We start from the raw sequence: 14,297 nt of genomic DNA on the forward strand, positions 1-14,297 counted from the left end.
GTGGGGGATGGGGAAATGTGGTCCATGATGATGTCTGTTGCTGCTAGACAGTTTACACTTCCTGTCTGCTCATGAGGCAACACCTGTAACTTCAAGTATTTAGAGACCACAATGTTTTTGTTACACTGTCAAAATGCTTCCAAAGTTGACCGTAATACACATAAAAATGTAACATAATGAATTTGTGACTTGAACCATTTTTATAGTGAAAGCTACCAGGAGCCATTTTGGCTATGTATTGGGAGACTGGTGTCCCTAGTGGTAGGTTTGAGTAAGCTATTCTCCTTCGAATCTTTGTGCTCCCGTAGCCATTCCCTGTTGGTAACGTTAGTGGTTTGGTAGCGTGTTCCCTTTGTCTGCGACCAGGCAACTGCATGATCAGCCTGAATGTAGGGACTAGAACGGGTCGTCTTCTTGAGCCATCTGTTTACAGGCTGTTGCATCAAGAGAAGAAATCAAGGATGGTTTTAGTGCATGTTGGATATCTGGTTCTTCCCGTTTTTGGCTCAGTAAGAAATAGAGGTATTTATATCTAACGTTACTTATCCTTGACAATCACACCAGCCTGAATGCCTCTCACCAAGCGTGTATTACGAGAAATCGTCGGAAATGTATTTTTGTGGATATTGAGTGGTTGTTGGCTAGCTAAGAAGCTGGTTTGGTTACTGAAAACTGGCGTGTTTTCGCAATTGAAATTGCGGTTGTCTCTGGCTAGTTCGCCACTAGCGAGTGTCCAACGTTAGCGTCCATATTTTCTGCTTGATTATCCTAATGTTAGCAGCTAGCTGTCTGTCAGTCGTGGAGTAGGCCTGCGCTCCCGGAGCTCATTAGCCCCTGCCTTAATCCCGTGTAAGGAAATAACAGGCAAAGCCTTTGATTTGCAGTTTGTCTCAAAACATGTCAAATCATTTGTTTAATCAAACACAGCTAACTAGCTAGCCAATATTTGTACACAGCTGGCATCACGGCTCAGCCAAGAATCCAGCATTTGTCAGATTGAGCTAACGTTAAATACTAGCTATCTTGGCTGACAATGGTATTTTGAAAATCAATTCGACAAAATGTTTATTGCAAATAAGTACTGCTGTGGATATTGGTCATGTTTCAATTTTGGTTGTCGGTGCTCGCTTGCACCTTGGACAAATTTCGCCAAATGCGAGGATTTTGTCAGCTGCTGATGTCATTTGAGGATTATGCGGTAACGTTTGCTTGGCAAAGAGCTAGCTAGCTATCTAACGTTAGCTTACTTAATGCCGATGAGCTAGTCGGTTGTTGTTGCTAGCTTGGCGCAACATTTTTGGGGTTTGCCTTAAATGTTGCATCCAGCTTATTACGCCCTAAAAGGTGACCCACTGTCGTGTTTGGTGCCATCTTCTCAGTCATTAGTTGCCTGATGCAATACCACAAATCGGGTAACCGCTAGCTAAATGTGTTTGCTAGCTAGTGATAGGTGGCTAGTGTAAGTGAGTTGTGCGTTATTTGAGATGGGGTTAGGAAACCTGCTAGCGTCTCTGGTTACAGGCAGCTGGTTAGTCAGATGATTGTAACCAGCTGTCCAGCTAGCTTGTTTTAGGCTGTAGCGTGGCTTTAGCAATTTCCATTCAATGGCATCAGTGATTTTTCATTGTGCTTTTATTTCTGTTCTTATTTCCTGTTCCATAGTATCGAGGCTGGCTCTACATTCTGCATTATCAGATCTTTGTCGTCCCCCCTCCATTGTGTAGCTAATGACCATCTGCTGCTGTGTGGTGTGGCCTCTGCCTGTACTCTGCATTTAGCTGTATTGTGAACCCCTTCTTCATTTCCTCTTTCCATCCGAAGACGACATTGGTATTTTAAACACCCAAGAATGTTACTCCCTTGTGTGAAGCAGACTAAAATTAGCTAACACCTTTAGAAACGAATTGTCTCTCTACATGTCAAGTTGCAATAGTTAACCCATTGTAGAATTAGTTAATATAATAAATCTCATGTACCTCCCATCTAGTCTTGGTAGACAACATGTGTAAATTCCTGTAAAGTGGATACATTTTGCGTTCATTTGGCTCATTACCCTTTGCCTTTCATGCTCTTAGTCATTATTGAGAATGACGTTAGGCCTCGTCTATTTCAAATTTGTACATTTAAGGCTTATCGGACAAATGAAGGTGCACAGCCAAAGCTGTGTGTCCTTATTAACCTTCTCCTCTGATATAGGGAAATGCTATTGTAATTATGATAGACATTTTGCCCTTTCAAGAGACATGTCTTGTCCTTACTGGGAAAACAATACATTTGCAAATTTCAGAATATTTTCCTGGACATGTCAAAAATGACTGAAAATATTAGATTTCATGAAAGGCATACTACTGAGGCCTGTAGAAACAAAACAAAACAAAACAAAACAAAAACAAAATGCTATCCATTTCACAGGGATGTTTATTTTCCTGCACTGCAACAGAAATCCTCTATTAGATTCAAATTGTCTATTGTTTGGTTGTGGTCTCTCTACCTTTTGTTCTGGTAATAGACTTCAATGCATGGTCACGTTATATTCATATTTTGTTTTACATTGAATAGTATATTCCAATGTAATCTTTCTGTAGCAAAGATGTACCCTGCTGTACTGTAACGTGCTGTAGCCAACACATTTGCTCATTGGATGCAGCTTTTGTTCTGTTAACCCTATACAGAGCATGATGGGCCTTGCCTCCAGTCAGTGTTGTTTTTTGGTTTATTATTTTGTTGCATGGTATTTATATTTATGACACAGTTCCACATACTAATATTTTTCAATAAAGAATATAGTATTTTTCCTAACCTTCAGTGTGCTTCTTGCTGATTTCCATTTATTGTCTTCCCTCCCCCCACCTCCTCCCTTCCCTGCCGTGACAAAGATAGACAGTTCCTTGCTTTTCCCCCTCCACCATGAGACCTGATTGAGTTTATCTGCGGTCATTTATGTTGGTTTGTCTGGAGGCACTTGAAGGTGCGGAGCTTGTTTTAGTGGATTTGTTGTTTGCATTTGTCTTGAGGCCAAGGCAAGGTGTAGTGTTTCAAAGATTGACAAATTATTTCATATTGCAATTTTGCTGCAAGTAATGTATAGTAACGGTACAAGAACAACTCAAGAGTTGGCATTTTAGTGTTTGCATTTTTTACAGTGTTTGGCATAAAAATTGGTGTCACTGGCTTTTTTTCAACCAAAACAGTTTTGTTGATCACTTTTAATGTCTAAAAGCTGCACCTTCAAGTCTGCTACCAGTTAATAATCCCAAATGCAATGTAGGCTTTGCTCTTCGCTCCTGTGGTTTCTAAGGGGGGTTCTTCATCTTGCTTCATGTGTTCCTCTAACACTTGGAACAGGTTCTTAATGCTATTAAATAAACAGTCAAATCCGCTCCGCTTTTATAATTGAGATGTATTAAAGGGAAAGCAAGTTTTGGAGGTTTAGACAAGCTGAAATGTACCAATGAGCTTTGTTTTGGCTTCGACATTAGTGTATGAATGGCAAGGAAAACACACAGTGAAATTCTCTAATTGTCCTCTACATCTTTGTCTGGTTCACATTCAGTCATGTGTGCTCATGTACTCTATTTTCCTGATCATTTTCAGTCCCTTGGTTCATGTCATGACACAACACCTCTGGGATACATGCTAACACCCTGTACCTTTCATCAGAGCTTGGCCACCAATGTCTACTTATAGCATTGCAGTCCTAAATCTCCGTTACTATTTACCATCAGAATGATAGCTAGATATTGACTCATTTAAGTTGAGACCGTCATTCGTGATTCATTGAATTTAAGGCAAATTAGTAGCATCGTTGTCGAATGAAAGCCAGGCAGGAAATGATGCCGTAGAAGGAAGGATTTAGTGTGACTTTGAGGCACATGGCTTTGTTAGAGCAGCCATTACTGGCCTTGCTACCATTGTCGGAGGGTGTCTGTTGCTGCCCCCTCAGCATCTTTTCTATCACATACAAGGCTATTAATTAAATGACCACTGCCAACTCAACTAGCTAGCCAACAGAAGGAAAGTCACACCTTGCAATATCACAGTCACCATAACCTTGCTCAGCTGCCTTAAATATTCACCTTTTCATACCAGAAATGTTTATTATAGGAAGAATATGACTGAACAGTCAGATAAGTTTGTTTTGATATTCAGTATGTATGTTTAATGTGGATGATTATATGGTCACTGGGCTGCCATTGCTATGGTTTTAATCCTCTTATGACTTCAGTTTCTAATGGGAAATATTGATGCACTGCCACTGACTTAGTAAACATACACCACCAGCACACTGAATGCATTTGTTCCCTACATATTGAAAGAAGGCTAAATCTGTGTCAAATCTGGGAAGACATGTAGCCTACTGTTGTGTAAGAACACCATGCTTATGGTCTACAATTGCTAACTGGTGTGCTAGGAACTCATTCAACATCATGTAAGTGATCTTAAATGATTTTACTATTTTCCTTTGTTACCATTTTTGGAATACTTTGGGGCGACATAGTACATATTTCTTTGGAATTGTTAAGCATGTTAGTAGATAAAAAGAAAACTGTCCTTTTAAGATCAAATCAATATATTGTATAACTGCACTGTTAATTTAGTGGAAAATAGTTGTAGAACATGCTTTTTGATTCAAATAAACGAGAGCTTCTGTTACAGTGAAGCACAAAGTTCACGCTATGTGGTCGAGCTGAACAATAATTTAAGTGGACACGGACTGAAGAAATCACTCTTTAAGACTGCCATAATACCTTAAGTGTGTCGGAGAGAAAACTGAAGTCTGGACATTGTCCTCAAATGTGTAGTTTTCATCTAGTTGTCTCATGTAAATTGCCCAGACCTGAGCTACAACTGTGAGATTGGTTAGTTATTAAAATTTTTAAAATGAGCTTTGACACAGTAACAGCCCTTGATAGACCTAGCAAATAGGTAACAATACAGATTTGCTATGCAAAAACAAAAACCAAACAAAAAAACAGTGCAATTAAGTTTTTTAAGTACGTGCTTTTTAACCCATTTTGACATTCATTCCACCAGTTTGTTAAAATGATAATTGACCGTGGTCTATCACAGCTGGATACCTACAGGGAGCATCTTAGAAGACTGCATAAATGCATGTCTTCCACACCAATCCAGCTGTTAAGATCTCCTTCTGAGGCGATTTATTATTATTTTTCATTCATTTGGCTGAGTGAGTTTTAGATGACAGCTGAGCTCTCCCCTCAGCTGCCCAACCCTGCGCAAGTGGGAACACTGCTTTAAATAGCAGCTAAATAATATTAGCCACAGTTGCAACCACGGTAACCGCATCAGCTGCTCTGAGGTGAGAAGCCCAACCTCGGAAGCAAAAATGATTTACCCCACCCACACAACACTTACCTCATTTACTCATTCTCTTCACTTGACTTCCATCATTTATTGCCATTACTTTTAGATGATTCAAAATCACACTGCATACTTGTCTGATCTGACTGACAAACACACACCTAATTGCTCATTCATAATATCTGTGATCTAAAAATGACGCAGATTTTTCACTCAATGCCTTGTCGTTGTTCTTTCCAGGATCCCATTTTAACAGGCATCAGCAGAGCCATGCTACCTCTTGCCGGCATTTCCACTTAGGCCCGCAGGCTCAGATTCCCCTTGATTTCCCCATGCCCCATCCAGGACAATCTCAACCAGGCCTGGCCCCCCACCTGGCCCCAGGTCCCCACCAGCAGTCCCCTCAGCTACATCAGCCTCTGAACCCCATCCCCCCGCCTCCCCCTCCCCAGTTCCAAGACATCCAAGGACCCCCCTTCCTACCTCAGGCCTTACACCAGCAATACCTCATCCAGCAGCAGCTTCTGGAGGCCCAGCACCGACGGATCCTCCCACACACCAGGTACTGCCAGAGGATGGACTGTGCTGGTGGGGTGGGGTGCCAGGAAAGAAGTTATTTTTCAGAAATATTCAGAAATAGAAATATCAGATTAGCTGTTTTATGGAAGTGAATTATTGAATCACTAATTATTTATTAACTGATTTATGGAATTAGAATAGAATCTTTTTTTTCTTGGGGGTGAATAGGCTCTGTTATTTACACCAGAAACTAATTCTATTTGGATGGTACCTCCATCCATCTCCTGTTCAGGCACACCCAGGAGAGAGCACCCCATCCCCCCCAGCCTCTGCGGACAGGGTACGACTACACCCCACCATTGCACGTCCCACAGCCAATGACCCAGCAGCCTCGCTACCTGGCCGAGGGAACAGACTGGTAAAGTCTCATGCCAACTTCTGAGTTTCACAAAACTAACATGGCAGGACCAGTGCCATATTTGGCAATTATTGGCCTTGGGTTTATGAGGAGCAACTAAAAACACTAACTCTAAGCAGTGCTTTAGCACCACATGTTTATGTCGCCGCCACACAATGAGCTTGTCACTTTACCATCTCAGTTCTTCAGTCTACCATGTAAACCCTTAACACCCTCCTGTTCCTGAGTGCTTATTACGCCTACAATTGAACAGCTATATCATTGCTTTACTTTTAAAATATATATAAATATAAATAAAACACACTTGCATTACCATGCTGTCAAGAGGGCACTAGTACCACTGTCAGAATGTGATGAGAAGACAGAAACCTCATCACCAGTATTCATATGTTGGCATTAGAGCATGTTCTGACCAGGTTTAATGCTCCTGCATTGCATAGAACCTGATAAATACAATTGTTCTCATTTTTTGTAGATCTTGCGATGTCAGTGAGCTAAAAATCCATGTGTTTTATGACTTGGGTATGGTAGTCAGTTGTACAAGAGCACAATGAAAAGGAAGTCTGTGTTCAAACGGTCTATCTTTCCCCTTCCCCTGCAGGGACCTGAGTGTGGACACGAGCCTGTCCCCCCACCAGTACCACATCCCCCCGCTGCCCCAGCCCTACCAGCACTATCTCACCTCCCCACGGCTGCACCACTTCCCCAGGAACACCTCCTCTGCCCAAGTAGTGAGTCTCGCTCTCCTCCTGGCTCATGTCAGGTTACTTGAATAGTGTGGCTGGCAAGAAAAAGAGTGCTTCACTCAAATTTGGCCATATGGTGCTAGCTAACTTGCTCTAGCATTTGAGGAACTCATTCATCCGTGAGTGGCGTCAGTCATAATCCTGCTGCTGCTGCTGGTGTGTGTGTGTGTGTGTGTGTGTTAACGTGGTGTGCTGTGTTTTCCAGGTGGTTCATGAGATCAGAAACTACCCGTATCCACAGCTTCACCTGTTGGCGCTGCAGAGCCTGAACCCCTCACGGCATGCCTCCGCTGTGCGGGAGAGCTATGAGGTACAGTCACCCCCCACCTCATACGCACCGTTACTGCTCTAGAATGTCTCAAGTCTCAAGTCAATGTTGTATGAGGCTCCCTGTCAGTGTGTTCCTGTATGTCCATAATAAGTAGATTGAGAATTGCTTTTTCTCTATTTTATGGTGTACTGTTTTTTTTCCCATTGAATGTTCTTGAGTCCACAGTGTGACCTGCAGGCCTTAGATGAAGAACCTAGAGATTTAATGTAAATGATTTGTGTGTTAACGTGCGCAAGGTGGATGTGTTTCATCAGGAGCTCCTGCAGTTAGAGGACAGACTGGGCAGCGTGAACAGAGGAGCTGTTCAGACCACTATCGAGAGGTTTACATTTCCTCACAAATACAAAAAGGTAATCTCATTTCCTAGTAACTACCACTTTGAATTCATTGCGTCTAAGAAAATGGTGTTGTCTTGAGGCTTGAACTCACTTGAAATGTAGATGATCTGGTTCTCTTATACGGATAACTTCAGACATACTAACAACCTTTAGCCATAAGTGATCTTGTGTTCATGTTACGGAAAAGTCATTTTCTTTGTTTGGAGATTTTCATCATGGCCCACAATTCATTACAATGTACATTACCTTTTACAAAAGTCAGTCAATCTTATGAGAAATCTGTGAATGTGGTGTTCTATGTGAAATAATTATCATTTTATGATCTGAAAACTACGGTGGCCCTGAAGTGCAAAACACAACGGCAAATCACACAACACAAATAAGACAACACAACAGAAAAAGAGAAAACACGGCCCCGAAGTGCACAACACAACGGCAAATCACACAACACAACACAAAAAGAGACAACACAACGGCATTCACCAAACGGAAAAGGTAGGTACTCTTGGGCGACATGAATCGTCGCTGATTGGACAAAAGAACTGCTCTTAAATAAGCAAGTTAATGCTTTTCAACGACGAGGCATGTGGCTGACTAGTGCTGTCGTCATTCAAAGCTGGGGAGCCTGATTGACCGCTCTCTTGCCCAATTTCAAATCTCGCCAACACAGAAAGACACGTGGAGTACCACTGTAACCAGAAGGATCTCACGAAAATGACCATATATGGTATATGACGGTATCTAGAACTGTGACAGAGCTACAAGCTGTTTTACTTCCTGATTTCAATTTGCAGATTTGTTTCGAACTGGTTGCTTTTGTATGAGCTGGATTATACATCTAGCAAACATATTATGAATAAAACAACGTGGATATTACATTACTATGGGTTCTTACGGACATGTGAAGACGCAGCATGCGATTTTCGGCGGGCTGTACATTACGTGTCTCAGTTCTTTTGTCCAGTCAGTGACGATTCATGTGGCCCGAGGGTACCTTCCTCTTCCGTTGTGTTGTCTCTTTTTGTGTTGTGTTGTGTGATTTGCCGTTGTGTTGTGCACTTCGGGGCTGTGGTTTCTCTTATTTTGTTGTGTTGTCTTATTTGTGGTGTGTTGTGTGATTTGCCGTTGTGTTGTGCACTTCGGGGCTGTGGTTTCTCTTATTTTGTTGTGTTGTCTTATTTGTGGTGTGTTGTGTGATTTGCCGTTGTGTTGTACACTTCGGGGCCGTGTTTTCTCTTTTTGTGTTGTGTTGTGTGATTTGCCATTGTGTTTTGCACTTCAGGGCCACCGTAGAAAACACACCAATACATACTGCATATTAGGGACCCACCCTGAAATAGCTATTCATTATGTTAGTGTTCCAACCATTATTCAACCATTTGTCTGTCTTGACATTTCTGTTTGCAGAGAAGACCACAGGAGCTCAAACTAGGAATGGATGACGAAGAGTTGGACACAGATGAAAAATGCACAATATGTCTGTCCATGCTGGAGGATGGAGAGGATGTGAGGTAAGGGCTACTGAAGGAGCGCTGCACTTGGCTTGCAGTAGCATTGTGCATTTTAATGACTGTCCTCACTGGTTCACACGTGTAGCCACAGGGTCCCTGGCAACCTCTAAAGACCTTTCCTTCTCGTCTTCTGCCACAATTAACGTTACGTATGTCAGTCCCAGATGCATCTTGCTATGAACTATCAGTGTGGAATGTTCACCAACCAACCTAGTGATGTCATAGCTAGCTTAAAAGCAAGATGGCGGCGCGCCAAAATAAAAGCCGTGATACAGGTGTACTGACATGTCGTTTTAAATGATGGGAAATTACTTTACGTTTATTTTTTTCAGGCCAAATCAATTCTATTTAGCTTAACTTTGATTCAAACCCATAAAATGAAACTGTTTCACGTCCACTTTAATGTCACCAGACTGTATTTAGAGACTGGGGACATGTGGATGAGTGTCTTCACTGGCTTTTGCCCTGAAGTGATTTAGGGTCATTAGATGATCTTTTCTTTTCAATATTTAGATCCTTTCAATTCATTGTTCAGATCCTTCACAGAAATCAGTTTTATGTGTGTATTACATTATGTGTATTTAACTCTTGATTCGTCATTAAAGACTAACATTTTCTGTTTCTCTCTCTTCTTCTTCAGGAGATTACCCTGCATGCATCTCTTTCACCAGGCCTGTGTGGACCAGTGGCTGGTCACCAGTAAAAAGTGCCCTATCTGCAGGGTGGACATTGAGACCCAGCTGACGCCTGACAGCTGATGTCTCGTGTAGCTTTCTGTCTGTCAGCCCTGCCCCTCCCCCCTCTGTTCTTTCTCCCTCTCTGGGTGCTTTGCCAAAACCCTCACCATCCTCATCACCTCCAATCTTGCCTTCTGAGCCAGCTGAAGACCATTGGTGGGGAAAAACACAGGCCTGAATAACGTGTCCGTCAGAAACCATTAGTTGAAGAAAAAAAATGTAAAAGAGGATGGATAGCATGGAAAGAAGGAAGAATCTATCTGCATGACGTAACAGTCAGATATAGGAATCTCAGTCAAGTTGCCGAAGGATTTGTGTTCCATTTAGTCGTACAGAGATTAACGTGTCATTGGTCAAAATGTCCCAGCATGCATCTGTAGTGTTGACAGATTTGTACAGTGCATATACCTCCCAATTTTCCCAGGCTGTTCCTTTCAAAAGAGAACCAAAAGCTGTAGCTCTCTGTCTGTCTCTATCTCTCTCTCTCTGTCTCTCTCTCTTGCACTCTATATCTCTTTTTTTAAATGTTAACTGTTAAACCAACATGACACATTTGCAATGCTGCTGTTATTTTGGAATCTAGAAATAGATGATCATTTCTACAGTGTTGCATTTGCTTGTGGTAAATGGGAGTAGAGCCTAATTATTTCTAATTTGATGTAGATGTACAGTACTTTGTGGTCACACCATACCATGGAAAGGATAGGAGCTGAAGGAAACTAGGTACCATTCAGGAGATAGACGGTGATTTTGACATAATTTCACAGGTTTCTAAAGTCATTTCGATTTTACAGTTATATTTTCCTCGACTGGGGAGGTGATGGATTCATGTAATGGTGTCCATGGTGACCACACACACAGAGCTGAGGCGAGCCAATCTGTCTTTTGTGCTTGTGAAAACCGAAACCGAAAAAAAGACTCCAAACGCATGCATAGTAGTGGGTCAGGGCTTTTGTGTTGTGAATGTGAAAGGAAGGTGGGTCTTAGTGGTTGCATCAGAACGGTTTGAAGATCCTCCTTCCAAAAAGAATAGAAAAAAACAAAAAAACAACAAAACAAAAATAAGCAAAAAGCATAATGAAATGATAACATTAAATCACTGTTTCTGGGTGGGTGACTGCATACATAATGGAGGACTGCGTCCTTGTTTGTAGCGTGAACAAACCATGAGTGTTAAATCCCCTTTTGTGATCTACCATACCTTGTTGCCTAGAGGACAAGCACATGTGATTTTAACATAGCAACAACCTACTTCACCTGTATTCGTTAGCACTGTCAGTGTCTGGTATTGCTTGAACCTTTGTATAGACCATTAGCAGTGGAAACAGGTCCGATCTGTATTGTGCATGACAGTTGTGCGTGCCGTTCTTGAAGTAGATTTACAGTTAAAAAAAGGGAAAAAAAAGCCATTTGTTTGATAAAAACCAAACATGTCTTTCTAAGCTATTTTTGGTTCTTACTCTTTTGTTTGTATGTTTGTTGTGATTAATTTTTGTTGTCTTTCTTTAATCATAGTTTCTTTGTTTCTTTTCCTGATCATTTTTGATTATGCCAACATGGACACGAGACAGGTTTTAAAATGTCCTATGTCCATTTTCATCTTTTGTATGACATAGCTGCAATGCTGGAATAATATTTATTGTTGTCTTAATGTAGCTAGCTATTGTTTTGTAAATGCACTATAATATGGGGTTGCCTAATGTGACTGTGAGGGTTTTATTTGTCCCTGCTGATTTCTCTCTCTCTCCCTCTCTCTCTCTCTCTCTCTCTCTCTCTCTCTCTCTCTCTCTCTCTCTCTCTCTCTCTCTCTCTCTCTCTGCCCCTCTCTCTCTGAGCAGTGGTAGAAATAACATGCTTGATGTGCTGCACAGCTGCAGGTTGCTTGGTCCTGAAACAATGCGAAGTCGTATTTATCCTTGGCTTAAAATTAACAAAGATGAATTAATGTCATCTGCCCATTCACATTTGTATCCACCTCTTATTATAACTATTTATCAGCATGTCTTCGTAACGTTGAATAAAAACAACCTTTTTATCATTGTGCACTCTAGTGGACGGGCCCCATGCTGGCCCCCAGAAACCCCCAGCTCTCAGACTATGGTGTTGAATTGTAACTTTGTTTCGGTGGGCAGCCAGGAGGCATTTTGCGTAGGATGTGACTGTGATGGCATTCTTTGTTCTTAGTAAGCGTCCAGTGTTATTGACCTGCTAGCCTTTCCTGTGTGTATGAAGTGTTGTGTCTGAAAGCCTCCCACTGCTCTCATGTCAGCTGTAAGAGAAAAGGGTGCCGCGGCATCCGCTTTGGATCTCCATGTTTTAAAAGGACATAGTTTACACGGGACGTTGTGTGTTGAAATGCCTTAAGTATTTAACAATCATAATTTATTACTAACTATAGACATGATGGGTGCATTTTTTAGTTTTGTGTTTTAACCTGATTATTTATTTATTTAGACATAGTAACACATGTAAAAATACCTCATTATGCATATCTTAAATGGGAGTGCTTTGCATGCAGTTGTATTTTGAAGGCATACAAAATGGGTGTATTGCCATATGTTTATGTGTGGTGCTGTTGATCTTGGTTACATTCCATTCAATGCAACTTCTAAAATTTCCTCTGCCATGAGGTAGTTGTGGACAAACTGCAAAATGGACTGGAAGTGTTTTGCATGTCTCCTGTTTTTGCACTGTCAGCATGGCCAATCGTCTCGCTGGTCCTGGCTTAACAATCCTTTGCTTTTCTGTGCTTTTGGTTTCTGGTTGTGTTTTCTCCTTAGTTTTGTTTGTTTTGCTTGATTTCTTACCAAATTTGTGAAACTACAAAGGTCTATCCTTCTCCTCTGAGGAACTCTTTTTCTTTTGTGATGATTCAGTCACATATCAGTGGGCCATCCTGCCTGGCTTGCCATTAACTCGATACTGTAGCCTAAATGCTTACACAGCTGCTGTTGGCTGTCATCGTGTCTCCTGTGGGAAGTGGTCTGTAGTAGGAGCTTTTACACTGATGAGGATTTTTAGATGTACTACTAGCTGGGTGTTTCATTGGATATGGTTGAGAGGCCAAAAAATGCATCCATCAATAAGTTATACCATTTCAAGTAGGGTTGGTTTCTCCGTTTGATCTTCCTAGTTCATGATTAGTGTCCCTCTCAGAACTCTCTTCATTCCTTAACAAAAGAGCAACTACCCCTTGCAGCAGTACAAGGATCTGATACAAACCGTCTCATGTTTTTGTCAACAAAAGTGCAAGTGATCATTTGTGAAAGATTTTGTTTCTTTTTCGCCACCGAGAATATGAATGAAAGCCCTTTGTATAAAGAAATGGCTTTGTTTGCTTATTTTCTCCACCATACTTTTAGTAGTTCCAGTCATCTAGGACATTATATGGAAATCAAATTGAGGGATTAAAAAAACAGAAACTGCTGCCTCTGTCCTTTCTCGCTACTGTCAGCTTAGTCTTGTAACCAAGTATTGTGGGAAATTTGCTGTGAATCTTGGGGCTGTTCAAGTGAAAAAGCTGCATGTTGACACTAGATAGTACCGCTCGCTAATGTGGAGCTAAACTAGCACTTTTAACTAACTGCAAAATTGTCCCCATTGATATCGATCCGAAAGCTGAACCGTGAGCTTGTGGTTAATGCCGATGATAAGACACTCTATCCAACTATAGGCTATGGTTTTCCAACATGGTTGCCCCCAAGCGTGGAGACCAGAGTCCCAACACAGGGTTCTGGTTCCTAGGGTTTTTATCACCCATAGTAGCCTTAGCATCTCCTTTTCTCCCTGCCGTTGTTTCAGCGATTATTGGACATGAGCAATAGTGTTCTCATCATCCATGAAGCAGAACGAACAGTAGATCTTAAAGCACAAGCTAATGCATGTTTCTCTCAGGATTAAATGTTCACATGGGAATGGATCGATATGTTCAATATTATACCATTTAATATTTCTGATGTTTTTCTGCTGCTGACAAAAAAAGAAAAAGAAAAAAATTGAATAATCTGCCAGTGGAAAGGGGCGTGGCTATCTTTGTACAAGACACTGCTGTTTGCTGTAACTCCGCAATGTTTTATGATCTGAATATTTTATAGATGAAGTAGAATATGTATCAACAATATTGAAGCAATAGCTAAATGATGATCATGTATAAACTAGATGAGTGTATATTACGTACAAAAAAAAAATAGATTCACTTTTGGTGGATTTTGTACTGTATTTATTACTAATGATGCAAAAAGTTGCATAGCTTAACCCAAACTGTTCTTTCTATTTTAATTTCTTGTCTTGTACATGATCTTTTTGTATGTGTTTTTCAAATAAATTGCTTAAAAAACTAATTCATTTGTTGTAAATTATTTGTTGTTTTTTCCAT

At 41.0% G+C, this 14,297-nt stretch overlaps 1 protein-coding gene across 3 annotated transcripts; it reads left to right on the forward strand.

The window, feature by feature from the left end:
- The first annotated feature begins 298 nt into the window (after positions 1 to 298).
- ark2cb (arkadia (RNF111) C-terminal like ring finger ubiquitin ligase 2Cb) lies at positions 299 to 14,262 on the forward strand. 3 transcript variants are annotated; one of them, XM_062543690.1, is made up of 8 exons: positions 299 to 522; positions 5,563 to 5,884; positions 6,134 to 6,259; positions 6,861 to 6,990; positions 7,211 to 7,315; positions 7,573 to 7,686; positions 9,082 to 9,185; positions 9,826 to 14,262. In XM_062543690.1, the coding sequence occupies exons 1-8, from the start codon at positions 375 to 377 to the stop codon at positions 9,941 to 9,943; spliced, it is 1,167 nt and encodes a 388-aa protein (XP_062399674.1). In that variant the 5' UTR covers positions 299 to 374; the 3' UTR covers positions 9,944 to 14,262. The 3 variants fall into 3 exon arrangements, 2 of the variants coding, with proteins under 2 accessions (XP_062399674.1, XP_062399675.1); XM_062543691.1 differs by having other exon boundaries at positions 7,591 to 7,686; XR_009940035.1 differs by lacking the exons at positions 5,563 to 5,884; positions 6,134 to 6,259; positions 6,861 to 6,990; ... (2 more) ...; positions 9,082 to 9,185; positions 9,826 to 14,262 and adding an exon at positions 1,663 to 2,799.
- Positions 14,263 to 14,297: the final 35 nt, after the last annotated feature.

The sequence above is a fragment of the Sardina pilchardus genome, chromosome 8, assembly GCF_963854185.1.
Source record: "Sardina pilchardus chromosome 8, fSarPil1.1, whole genome shotgun sequence".
In the NCBI taxonomy this organism is placed as follows: Eukaryota; Metazoa; Chordata; class Actinopteri; order Clupeiformes; family Clupeidae; genus Sardina; species Sardina pilchardus.

What these genes read in the sequence shown, in the direction of transcription:
- ark2cb (XM_062543690.1), top strand. Translation starts at nt 375, where the DNA reads ATGATCAGCCTGAATGTAGGGACTAGAACGGGTCGTCTTCTTGAGCCA. An exon ending in TGGCTCAGTAAGAAATAGAG is followed by an intron (nt 523 to 5,562) that starts GTATTTATATCT and finishes TGTTCTTTCCAG; the next exon opens with GATCCCATTTTAACAGGCAT. An exon ending in ACACCTCCTCTGCCCAAGTA is followed by an intron (nt 6,991 to 7,210) that starts GTGAGTCTCGCT and finishes TGTGTTTTCCAG; the next exon opens with GTGGTTCATGAGATCAGAAA.